Source organism: Microtus ochrogaster (genome assembly GCF_000317375.1).
Source record: "Microtus ochrogaster isolate Prairie Vole_2 chromosome 14 unlocalized genomic scaffold, MicOch1.0 chr14_random_1, whole genome shotgun sequence".
Lineage (NCBI taxonomy): Eukaryota > Metazoa > Chordata > Mammalia > Rodentia > Cricetidae > Microtus > Microtus ochrogaster.
The window spans coordinates 24,798,709-24,811,725 of record NW_004949096.1 but is presented as its reverse complement, the minus strand read 5'-3'; the positions used below and the strand labels follow the sequence as shown (position 1 = coordinate 24,811,725).

Below are 13,017 nucleotides of genomic sequence, written 5' to 3'. Positions count from 1 at the left end.
TGGGTTGCTAGAGTTCTCCATTCAGCTGGATAGTCAGTGTTTAGTTACAAGAAGATCTAGGATGCAAAGTGTCTTCATTTCCTTTCCATGGCTGTGGTAACATACTATGACCAAAAACATCTTTGGGAGAAAGAGGTTTATAGTTTGGCTTTCATATGCCAATCACAGTCTATCACTGAGGGAAGTCAGAGCAGAAACTCAAGGAAGCCAGAGGCAGGAACTTAAGCAGAAGCCATGGAGGGCTTCTTAGTTCCTTTTTCCACCTGCTTTCTTATTACCACCTGCCCCGGGGCCAGGGGCAACAAAACCCACCTGGGCCCTCCCATGTCAATCATTAACCAGGAAAATGTCCCACAGGATTTTCTACAGGGAATCTTATGGAGGCACTTTTTTTTTTCCAATTGAGGTTTGTTTTAGTGAGGGTTACTATTGCTGTGATGTAAACACCAAGGCCATGGCGACTCTTATAAAGGAAAACATTTAACTGGGACTTCCTTACTGTTTGAGAAGTCTATTGCCACCATGGCCGGAAGCATAGTGGCATGCAGGCTGGGATGGTCCTGGAGAAGGAGTTGAGAGTTCTGGATCAGGGTCCACAGGCAACCGAAAAAGAGAGAGCCACTGGGCCTGGCTTGATCTTCTGAAACCCCAAAACCCACCCCAAGTGACAAACTTCCTCCAGCAAGGCCACCTCTCCTAATCCTTTCAAACAGTGCCAATCCCTGGTGACATAGCCTTCAAATCTACGAGTTTGTTGGGGCCATTCTTATTCAAACTACCACGAGGTTCTTCTTCTCAGATGACTCCTGCTGTGTCAGGTGAACAAAACAGTAGCTAACACAGTGAGGAAATGCACAACAGAGTCGAATTACCAAACTAAAGAAATTAAAACAAAGGGTTTTTTTTTTTAAAAGGTGATGTCTTCTGCCTCCCTTTCAGTGTTTCAATGGAAAAGAAAACTGTGACATTATAGCTTAAAAAAGAAAAAAAAAAGCCCACACTGCTATGAAAATAGGAAACATTTAGACTAAGATGGATCCAGTATAAAACCTGATTTTGCTATTCCTTGAGTATCTAATCTCAGACTTGACCTAATTCCTTTGAAATGCCCTATAACATCTATAAGAGTGCTCACTACATGGGACTATTTAAATGAACTACAATGAGGTTCTTTTTAAAACTTTATTTTTTAGTCACTGGCCATGTCGTAGGTGTGTAGAGACCATCTGAGTGGGGCTCCTGTTGATTGGTCCAGAGGGCACGAGATACAGTGCTTCCTGTGTTGAACATACTTGCATTGGGCAGAGTTTATCTTTAAAAATGAGGCTAATGATACCTTTCTCATAGTTCTATGGGCCAAATTTAGGCATAAGAAAAAAATTAAATAAAGAGCCTGTCATGCGTACTGCTTACATTGTACATCAGTGGCATTCAGAAGAAACTCCTGGTTGTCCCTGAGCAAACTGTACAAAGCTATTCAAGACTGGTGGGGTTCACCCCAGCTAGCATACCCATCTCCAACCAGGGTTTCTGCCCTGACTTCCCTCAGTGATAGACTGTGATTAAAGTGTGAAAACCAAACTATAAACCATTTTCTCCTCAAGATGCTTTTGGTCATGGTATTTTATCACAGCTATGGGAAGGCAATTAAGACACTTTGTATCCTAGGTCTTTTAGTAACTAAACTCTGGTGCCTTTTGCTTTTGTGCAGGCATCTCTCATTTTCTTCCCACCTTCCACTCTTTGTGTTGCTGGAAATTGAATCTAGAGCCTTGACAAGTTAACACACATTCTACAACTGACCTATTTTAGTTTGTTATTTGAGACTGGGGCTCAGTATGCAGCCCAGGCTGGCTTTGAACTCACTGTGTAGCCTAGGCTTGTCTCAAACTTTCTTTCCTTTACCTCTACCTTTAAAGTTCTGGGACTATAGGTCCACACCACGGCTAGCATGCCCACCTCCAAAGTGCCAGGGCTATAGGTCCATGCCACCACAGCTAGCACATCTGTCTCCATTTTGTTCTAGGTGTGTCTCTGTCTTCCCTAGCCTTTTCTATTTACTATTTTAAGTTTGAAAATCTATGAAAGGATTTGGGGAGTTAGAGTTTTGGAATTGAACTAATTTCTCAAGATAACTAGATAATGATGAAAAGAAATGACAAGACAATTATTACAAGTTATCTCTCATATGCAGAATCTAGACTTCCTGGAAATGTGAAAGATTTCTCTCTACCAATGTTAAATAAAGCAGAAGCATGGGGTGGGTGAGAGTCTCTTGGAGAGCGGGGTGGGGGAAACCATGGGTTGAAAGAGACAAATCTGAACAAAGAACAGTGATGTGCATGTATGAAAATGTCCTAATGAGAACCATAATTATATATGCTAACCAAATAGCTAATATGATAATTAAGGATAGAAAGAAACAGATGCCTCGTTATAGCAGCCGAGAGCTGTCTGGAGTTGCTATTTGGGAAGAAGGAGAAACAAGCCACACTAGACAAGAGTAGTTTATTGGATTTCAGATTCTCTTGGTATCTTACCAGAAGCAGCTTTGGGATGCTTTCTCCACAGACTCTGCCTTCTGTCATAGTTCTCCCTGTAGCACAATGAACTTTCTCCTTGATTTGGAAAACCCCCAGATCCTTCAGAAGCTTGGTACACAAATCCTGCACCTTAATGGCTGCCCCTCCAACCAGCCACAAGTGAAGTCACAGATTTTCTTTTTCCATTATAATTTATTTGTCATTAAGAGTGAGTTCCCTTTTCAGATAATCTTTGACACTGGCTCGAGGAACCCAGTCTTAGAAATATTTGCTAGTAAGAACTGCAGCACCAGCCTTGAAATGGCCAGCTTGATCTTACCCTTCACACTGTAGGTGAAGCAGCACCTTTGAGGTCTAACAGACTGACTTAAAGACAAAAAAGAGAAAGAAAAAAAAGGAAAACCTATCAGAGCCATTATGGTGGGGCTGGGGAATCACAGACCTGTGACAGTCCTTGCAGAGTTGCTCTCTGTGCTTCAGCAGACATTTGAGGGAGGAATGGAAAGACACTAAATCCACAGAGTGTCCTGCCCCCGAAATGGGTAGAGTTTGTTTGCAAATCCTCTTGGAGCAGAAGATATAATAAAGACTAGAGTGAACTTAGTGACCTTCTGCAGAGTCACCTGAAAAAACCCTTAAGCTAATCCCTCTCCGAAGGTGGAAGAGATAGAAAACCCAACTCTCAAAACACTGGCCCTGAAACTCTTAAAGGAATCCCTCGAAAGAATTGACTTTGGCGTCCAGTGGAGTATAAATGAGACAGTGATTTGGGAGACCTTTAGTCCCTTCTTCCAAAAGCACGGATTCTGGGGACTTAGGAGGGAGCAACTCCCTGCCTGGACTGTCAGTTCATTCATCATCAATAAAAATGTGTTTCCTACTGACAAAGACAAAACACAGTAAGTCTGGTAGATATGGGTTGAGATTACTAAGAAGGTCGTTTCCTTCCCATGAAAGCCTGAAGAACTCATGAAGTGCTATGGTCAGGCATGGAGGGGGATGTCAAATACATATGGTTGTTGGTGTAATGCTCACAGCCACCATGACATAGTACTGTCATCCCCTGGGTGACAAAGCTGCAGCACAGGCAGCCTATGTCACTTGCCCAGAAGCAGGCTTATAGGTGCCGAGCTTGGATGGAGCCTAGGGACCAGAACCATGCTCCTAACTGCACACAGCCCTTGTTCATGGCAAGATCATGCACACCCTGCTCTCTTTTAGTTTCATAGCATGGCCAGTATCACCATTCTCCTTTCAAATCCTCTTATGTTGTTGTCATCCATATTTAACCCATTTTCATGGCAGAGCCAGCCTTGGAAATATTTTACACTGTTGAACAGGAAAAGGCCTTTATCATTGGAATTTGTCCTTGCAAAGTGCCTGGTTTTGTTTTTGTTTTGTTTGTTGGTTGTTTTTTCTTTTCTTTTCTTTTTTTTGTTGGTTGTTTTTTCAAGACAGCATTTCCCCTGGCTGTCCTTGAACTTACTCTGTAAGCCAGGTGAGCCTTGAATTCAGAAATCCAGTTAAAGGCATCTACCACCATAGCCTGGTTATATAGTCTGATTTTTTTCTATTCAACTGATTAGCAGAAATAGTTGATGGCTATTATTGGGGCTGGTATTATTAGGAGAAGCCTAAGGTTGCCTCAGGCTTGATTTACATTAGTGTGGACTCTCAAGTTTCGCTCGCATTACTCTGAACTAAGTAGAAATAACGTGTTAGAAGACGTGGGCAGCGTGCTGCAGGGCGGCCAGGAGATGGGGGCTCTCAGAGTCAGCTGTAGCCGCTGTTTAACTCCTCTGGACTTCAGATTTCTTCATCTTTAAAACGAGGTCAAGATGTCTGACTTGTAACGCAAGGTCCACTTTAGCCTCAGCTACACACATGTCCTTCCCCAATCCTATGATCCTTTTAATGAAACGTCACAAATGTAGATGTCATGATTTCATTCGCTCTCCCAATGTTATATCAGGTTTCATTTGGTGAACTGAAAGATACTCCCCGGACTCAGTACAGGCCACCTTCACCCATTATTTTCTCTTCATTCATAGTGATACATGAGAGAGATAGATCTCTGTCCATTGTAAGGGAAAGGGACCCAGGACAGACAGTGCAAGTTGCTCACATAAGTAGTAGAATGGAGGTTGGAATTAAAAGGAAGATTAAAAGTTAAGATGAGAAAGTCAGACAGAACAGAAAAAGCAGGGGACAGAGGTCTGAGCCACTGAGAGCAGGCCACCAGTCCCTCTCTGAAGCTCCCGAGGAATGACCACAAAGTAGTACTGTCCTTCTGTTAATATTCTTACTTTCTAACGTAGCTGATTGTTGACAGACTAACGGTAATAGGAGACCACCCCAGACTACTCTATAAGGAGCTGAAAATGAGGTAACCAAGAAAGACATCTTAGTGACTGCTTAGACAGCTACATCTTAGTGACTGGGAGGGAGTTAGCTCTTTGCTATGGTAAAGCTACAAGTTGCCCTTGTAAATAAGAGCACAAAGAAAGTCTAGTGTAGCTGACAGCTGCGAGACATTTGCAAAGTCGGAAGTGTGAGACATTTGCAAAGTCGGAAGGTAGCAATGTGGGTCAAGTGACTAACAGCTAGAAACAGTCAGTGTCAAAGCCGGAGTCAGGGCTGGACAGAGGGAGGCGTCATCTACCCTGACTGTGAAGACAGTCCATCAGCAGTGTGTGATCATCTCCCAGGATGGGCCATGGGTACAGGCATAATGAGTCTAGGCCCACCATTGGCTTAGCCCTTGAAGACCCAGAAAATTAACTAATCTCAGTAGAGATGATCCCATTCTCTATCTAGTTTCTGCCACAACCCTACAAATCTTCTAGACAAGGAAACTTCAATGGCATTTTCCTCTTGTAGAAACTCCTCTGCTGGAAGTTTCTCTCAGTTTGCCTTCATTTCTGACTTTTCTGTAATAATTTTCCTAAATGAATAATTTAAATTAATTTCAGATAATAATTTAATTGTTTAAATTATATAATTGTTAAACATTTAAATAAATAACTATTTAAATAATTTGCCCTGAAGTTCCAGCAATGTAAAACCATAGTCATTTTCTGTCAGTAAGTTTTTGTGACGTCTGTCTCTGTGTCATCCCAAAGGAGAAAGTGTACCTCAGACCCTAAGAAGAGTCTGCCACCTTTGTAATTTAAGACCGGGCCATGTGTGGTGTCCTACGAGAGCCAGCAGGAAGTCAACTTTCTGAGGTGTTGAGGGTGGTTAAGAGTGAATTCTCGAGTCAAATTCTGGTTTCATTATCCATTGGCCCTAGAAACATGAGTTATTTCATCTTTCTGGGTCGGTTTTCTAGCAGGATAAACAGAATCAATTCCAAGCTAGAGTGGCTGTCTCTATCTAATGAGATAGATTTGCAAAGCATTTAAAACAGTGCTTGGATGCCGGGCGGTGGTGGCGCACGCCTTTAATCCCAGCACTTGGGAGGCAGAGGCAGGCGAATCTCTGTGAGTTCGAGACCAGTCTGGTCTACAAGAGCTAGTTCCAGGACAGGCTCCAAAACCACAGAGAAACCCTGTCTCGAAAAAACCAAAAAAAACAAAAAAAACAAAAAAACAGTGCTTGGGCACATAGTAAATGTTCCGTTCTAGATATTACTGTGTTCATTCACACCCACTACCCTATGAAACTCTACTCAATTAAGTTCTGTTCACTTTGATTTCTTAATCTAAAATAAGTTCAATAAAGCCTTACTACCCGGAGCAAAGGGGTGTCAATCCAATAATCCCCAGATCCGTTTTCTATAAAACAATTTGGTGCCTGTGGATAATGAGGGGACACTGAAACCCTTTAAGTCTGCTCAGTACTATGGTGTAGAAGGACTAATGATCCCTTCCAGCTTGCATTTTTGCCCAAGTCTATGGAGGCGCCTGAAAACTTACTCTGGAAATCAGTCCTAAGATATATATGCATCTGAGCAAACAAAACATCCTCAGAGAGAAGGAAAACACCAGGTGTGCAAAACTCCACCTCTAGTCTGGCGTTCTCTGTGTATAGCTCTTGAAACTGGTGTAATGATCCCTTCTTTCCACGATCTCAAAGAAGGCAGATTTTTATCAATAGGCATTTCCTCTAGAGCGGAAGCTTATTCAGAATGACACCATCAGATCTCCCCTTGCCCCTTTATTTTGCCCCGATGTTCACTTTGATTCTGTTGTTTTGCTCTGCTGGAGACTGAGCCCAAAGCCTTGTGTGTGATAGGCACACATCCCACTGACTGAGCTGAAGTCCCAGGCACCACACCTTTTCCATTTAGGTCATTTAGTCATCCCAAAATGTCAGTCAGGGTCACCCAGAAAGGCTCCGTTTCAATTATGGTTTGTTCTTTTTGTTCTTTCCTATAAGGTTTGTAGGAATACACACCCTCTTTGGTTATGTTTTCCCTTTTTGCAATCATACAGTGTTTTAAAAATGCATATTGCAAACAGAATTTCTCCGACCTTTGGGTTTGACAGGAAGCCATTCCCAAGAGGTCACTAGGCAGCTAAGACTCCTTCACCTTATATCCTCAGGTCTCTGGGTCTGTAGTTTATAATCAGAATAGTGTTTTATCCAATCAGTGCTGGGTTTCTTTGCTTTTGCTTTTTTGCACAAAATGGGCAGTGGAAACCAAAGTGATAGACGCTTTAGACCTTTGCAGAAATAAAGATCCTTGGGAATCTTGGCTGAATGACTCTGACCAAGAAGGCAGGTTGCATTCCAAAATCGTGCTATACCAGGTCCATGTATTTGACTGCAACACCAAAGCGGAAAAGGAGTCCCTTCTGCCACCAGGATTTATAACTCACCAAGGAAGTCACTGCTGCTGAACAGAAAGAGACCTAAGCTTGGCTCACAGCTCAGACAGTAATCACGGGTACACGGCTCGGGCTGTTTATTCTGCTGCCCTACAGTAGGTGGACTCGGGGCGTGGTGGGCGTGCTTGTTTAAGTACCTGTTTGCAGAACACCCAGGCTGGGCAGAGCTAAAACAGCAGTAATCTGAAACCAGTCTAGTTGGTTTTCTTTCCCAGCAGTCAGAGAAAATCTGCATTCCAGATGAAACCTGCCGGCTAGTCTAGCTGAAGGAAAGCATTTAAAAACAAAAGGCATTCCAGGGGTAGTAAATTAACTACTTCTGAGAGTTCCGGGCACTTTGAGGGGATCTTTTTCTTTACTTTCTGACTTTGATTAGGGTTTTGCAGGAGGCTGTGGATGTGGGCGAAATGCTGGGTGTGGGGCCTGGCTGGCAAAGAGGACTCACTTCAGAAATCCTTTGGTCGTTTTCTGCTGATTCACTTTGGAATCTCTTGGGCTGCACCAGGGGGTGGGTCAGGGCTGTCAGGACCAGCTTGCAGGCTCAGCACTTTTAGGAACCTCAACTTGCTCACCAATGAGGAAGTTGAATGTGACCAGGAGACTCGTAGGCACGGGGCGGAGCTCCTCCTGAAGTCCTGGGCAGGGATTACGGGACAGGCTGACTTTGCCGCGACAAAAAAGCCTTTTGTCCCGGGGAGTAAATACGGAAGTCCAGAAGAGCAGCCTGCCTGCCCGTGTGTAGTAAGGTGTGCAGCCCCAGCTGCTTCGGGGCATAGAATTGCCCAGAGTTAACAAGTTGCCCTGGGCACGCCGGCTGACATCGAACAGACCGGAAGCGAGGACTCTGTGACCTGAAAGAGACCCAAGTGTGTTTTCTGAGCTGCTGAAAGCCTGGCTGTCTCCCCGGTGCTGTAGCTCTCTGTCCTGTAAGTCAAGAGCAGATGGAGCGGATAAACTGAGCGAGCAGAGCAGGTAACACAAGGTAGAACTTCTGTCAAGGCCACTGCGGGGACATGGAGGAGGCTGGTAACTCTCTCAACAGCAGAGATGAGCTGGAACCAAACAAATCCGAAGCCGGACTTGAGATGGCTCAGTCGATCCTGAGTAAATTCTCTATGAAATCCCTGTTTGGATTTACAAGTAAATTGGACTCCTTGGATCCCGAAGAGGAAGATGCTGTGCTGAAGGCATTTCGCAGTTTAGAGGTGGATCCCGCTACTGAGAGAGACGATCCCAGAGAAGGCTCAGATCAGTCACAGGCAGAAGCTCCAGTTCCACCTGATCTTGAAAATGATGGGAACTCAGCAAGGGCGGAGACAGGATCCGAGGGAAGTCAGGGGAAAGTCAGATCGAGCACCTCTTCCCGTGGTCATGAGCTGCGTTCACCGGCCTCTGTGAGTGTGGATAGCGAGGATGTCCTTTGGGTCCGTGGGACCCTGGTTCACACCACAAGTGATTCTGACTCTGAAGATGGTGGCCAAGAGGCAGAAGAAGGAAGTGGCCTTGATACGCGGGAATCCACCACTGTTGTTTTATCTGAACCATCTCAAGAGCCCAAAGAAAGCCTGGAAGATTCGGGAAAAAATGACCACACTGGGGAAACTGATGATGCAGAACTCCGCGGTGATTCTCAGAGAACTTTACCTGAGACGAGTAGCAAAGTGGCCCCCGGGGGTGGTGATAGCCACAGGCAGGGCCAGGCTGCAGAAGAAAGGTCCCAAACGCCACCCGCAGCAACAGACCAGACTGTTGCTGTTGCTGAGGGTACTGTTTGTAAAAGAGAGAGAGACACTCCGGGGGAGAAGTCGTTCCAGCTTCCAGCTTTCTTTAGTGGGCTCCGTGTGCTGAAGAAGGGGGCTACAGCGGAGGCCGGGGAGACCATTACGGAAATCAAACCCAAGGATGGGGACTTGGCTTTGCTCAAGTTGACCCAGCCTGTTCACAAGTCTCTGGTGCAGGGAAGCCCACAGACAGTGAAGAGCCAGGGTAGAGCAACTGATCCGAAGGCCACGCCCACTCTCCTGGAGCAGCTATCTCAGCTGCTCAACATTGACATGCCAAGGACCGAAGTGAAGGAAGCAGACCCCGTACTCCGTGGGGCAGACGAGATGGGCTATAGTACTGAGCAGGAGAGCCATAAGAGTTCTGGAGATGCCCAAGTTCAGGATGGCCAGGTGAAGTCGAAGCCACCAGAGACTGCCCTGGAGGCCTTTAAGGCCTTATTCATCCGTCCCCCTAAAAAGGGGACCACCGCTGACACCTCCGAGCTGGAAGCTCTCAAGAGAAAGATGAGGAATGAGAAGGAATCACTGCGCGCTGTGTTCGAAAGGTCCAAGTCAAGGCCGGCAGACAGCCCCACTGACCCCAAAAGCGTATGTAGAATTGGGTTCTGCATTTTGACATAAAATATCATGCTGTAATTTTTTTTTTGCATTCCAGGTTTTCTGTTAAGATGAACCCTAGTTGCCCCATCTTATTAGTATTTTAGGTAAACAGAAATTAATGTATTAAATTTGTCTTGCGAATGACGGCGAAATTGTACAGAAGCACATCTTTTTCTTCTGTTTTTTCTTGAATGTAATTGCAGTCTGTGTGAGGATGTGTGGGAAGGAAGGGGAACTGTGCACCCTGAGTTTAAACATTAGTGCTCATTGCGCTTATAAAACATTAGCAACATGGGGAAGTAATGGGATGTGCGATGTGTAAGTACGGCCCAATTTATAGAGATTTCCTCACTGTTCAATTACACTCCCGCGAACACAAAGCTGCCTTTGAAAGTGTGCCATTTAGCAAAATATGTGTTCATGATGTAACTGAAATGGTCTGTGTTCCTTATGTGGTTTCCTGGCTGAGTACCGAATTTAGGATGAGAACTGGATTTTAATCCCCGCTCTGCCTTTTATGGCGAGGTGACCTTGATAATTTCTGAGCCTGTCTCCCCATATATAAAAACAGGAATCTAGCCCTAACACGTATGGAAAGAATAAATGGAATCAGAGCACAAGAGAATCTAGCTAGTAAAAGTTGGAATTATTCAAAGAAAGTTAATTTATAATGGTCAGGAAGTGTTTGGCTTTGAAAATTAATGGGAACAATGGATAGAATTTCTTGTTAAACATCAATTCAGTATAGGATTATCATGTCTGCTTGTATATTTAATTAAGCTATTAAAAATTAAAGTCTCTGGAAGATTATCATAGCTTGTAGTTAAATCTAAATGAACCATAGCATTTTAGTTGTGAAATTCAACTTTATTAAAATAACAACAACAACAACAACAAAAAAACTTGAACATGGAGTCAGTCCCTTTTATTTTGTAATAGGAAAGAATTAAAAGTAGTGTGGTATACTTAGAGAAGTGTGTGTTCATTTATCACTAACGTTCATGAAAAATGCAAACTTACTTTTTATTGTAAATAGTGTGGAGTTGTTTGGAGTACATTTGCAAGTATTCCTATAAATGTGCCAGATGATAATTCAGTTGTTTTTCTTTCTGCAGTTAAAAAATTAGTCATGCCTTTTAAAAAGGTGAATAACAAAAATAATACATACAGGTTTGCATGTTAGGTAGCTCTGAGGGTTTTTTGTTTGATTGGGTTTTCTGTTTTTGTTTGTTTGTTTTGTTTTGTTTGCTTTAGTTTTTACCCTTACCGTTTCTTTAGCCTTCTGGAAAAAGGTTCATACTGTATTAAGATGGCTTAATTACAAGTAATGGGAGCAATGTAAAACTGGACATTAAATCTATATTAGAATTAATGTTAGGATGTGTGTTTTCAAGAATCAGTTGGCTCTGGTCACATTTCACTTAAAATTATTCTTTACCTGTTTTGCACAGCCTGACCAGAGCCCCACAGAGCAGGACGACAGGACTCCTGGCAGACTCCAGGCTGTCTGGCCACCCCCAAAGACAAAAGACACAGAAGAAAAAGTGGGACTGAAGTACACTGAAGCAGGTAATATGGGAGGAGCCTGGCACCCAGGAATGAACCCCTTCCTGCAATGGCTTCTTCGTGCAAGTTCAGAGAACCCTCAGAATCAGGCTTTGGTTTCATGACACATTATAATGAAGAAGGCTTCTTCTGTTTTTGCTTTTGATATTAAAGCATACCACTCTGCACATTTACTGAGAGTGAACCTCTTAGGGATGAAAGGTTCAGTGCAATGAATGAAAGGGGGCACACGTGTCAAGTAGGAGAGACTTTGGGGAACGAAATGGAGCAGGTAGATTACAAATTCTTCTGGAAACAGGCGCTCAACGCACATATAATGTTTGTGTGAGCTGGCAGCATCCGTAGAAGAGGCGAGTATGAGTCCCCAGGACTGTAATCTGATGTTCTGTTTGTCTCTGAGTAATGCTTCCCAGATAAAGGAACCTTGTGTGGACTGAACATACAGATGCCATATCAGTTACTCGCTCACTTTTGTTAGACAAAGCTTCATTTAATGCACGTCCAATTCTAAGGCAATCTAACTCTCTGGAAAACGTCCCAGGAACTTAACTTCGCTCTTTTTAAATGGAATAGGACTCTAGATATTTTACTCTTTAAGTGAAAGGTTCGTATGAAAATTTAAAAAAAATCACGTAGAACTAGACAGGGATATATTTGAATTGTATGTGTGTGTGGTAGGGGTCGGGGGTTGACTTTTATTGAAATCTCTTTCTTTCTGTTATTTGGAGACTTATCTTTCTTTTTTTTTTTTTTGAGACTTATCTTTCATACATACCTGTTTGGACTGTCACTCCGAAATTTGCTTTGATTTTATTTAAATTAGAGGCTTACCTAGAAATTGGCAGGTGCCAGAAGAGGCTTTCTGAGAAGCCAATCACCTCCGGTCTTTGCTGAGTTTCTGCTTAACTAAAGTCACGTAATGGAAGCAAGTGGAGAGCCCAAGTTTGTGCTGCACCTCGTCGGGCTTTTGCACAAATGCCACTGTTTTCCATATCAACCCTGGTCAATATCCTGGGAGATGTTCCTCTGTAGAAAAGAATCGTTTACAATCTTTTGTCTGTTCTGTGAGCCCAAGGACTTTGCGTTTTCCATCTTCTTTCTTCCTCATGGGACAGGGGAGTCTTCATTGCTAAATCACATGACTTCCTTCACATTTGTATCTGTTTCCATTTCACTCACATGTTAGCAGTTCATTGTACTGAATCTTCAGAATCTTCAGAAGGTGAAAGAAAGCCCTTCCTTTGTATTCTTTTGTTTGTGGCTATTATTATTATTATTTATTTATTATTGCTGTTGGTAGGCATGCATATCAAGTTCAGTCTACATAATTAGAGAGAAATACTTCTTTTTGGGAGTTTACTTGATTCAGAAGGCTGTTTTGTTTTGTAGTATCAAGTGTCAGCAGTTGAGAATACACACATTGACAAAGCAGTCTGGAGGTGGTCTTTAGCCTCCACATACCCAATCACAAACTTGCGGTTTTTCTGGGGCAGTAGCTACTTTATAGCATGTTATTTTTCTGTATTGCTTTTCTTTTTTTTTTAATTTATTTTTTATTGAAAAAAAATTTCTGCCTCCTCCCAGCCTCCCATTTCCCTCCCCCTCCTCCCACTCCTCTCCCCCTCCCCCCACTCCTTTCCCCCTCCCTCTCCAGTCCAAAGAGCAGTCAGGGTTCCCTGCTCTGTGGAAAGT

The 13,017-nt window shown here is 43.4% G+C and overlaps 1 protein-coding gene across 2 annotated transcripts in view; it reads left to right on the top strand.

Moving 5' to 3' along the window:
* The window catches only part of Fmn1 (formin 1), a 372,570-nt gene that overhangs the window by 107,500 nt on the left and 252,053 nt on the right, over positions 1-13,017 (top strand). The window contains exons 1-2 of one of the 2 annotated variants that reach the window (XM_005364224.2): positions 8,135-9,747; positions 11,211-11,328. In XM_005364224.2, coding sequence (XP_005364281.1) covers positions 8,389-9,747; positions 11,211-11,328 — 1,477 coding nt within the window. In that variant the 5' untranslated portion in view covers positions 8,135-8,388. Of the gene's footprint in view, positions 1-8,134; positions 9,748-11,210; positions 11,329-13,017 lie in introns of those variants that run through there. The other variant, XM_005364222.3, reaches the window with a different exon arrangement.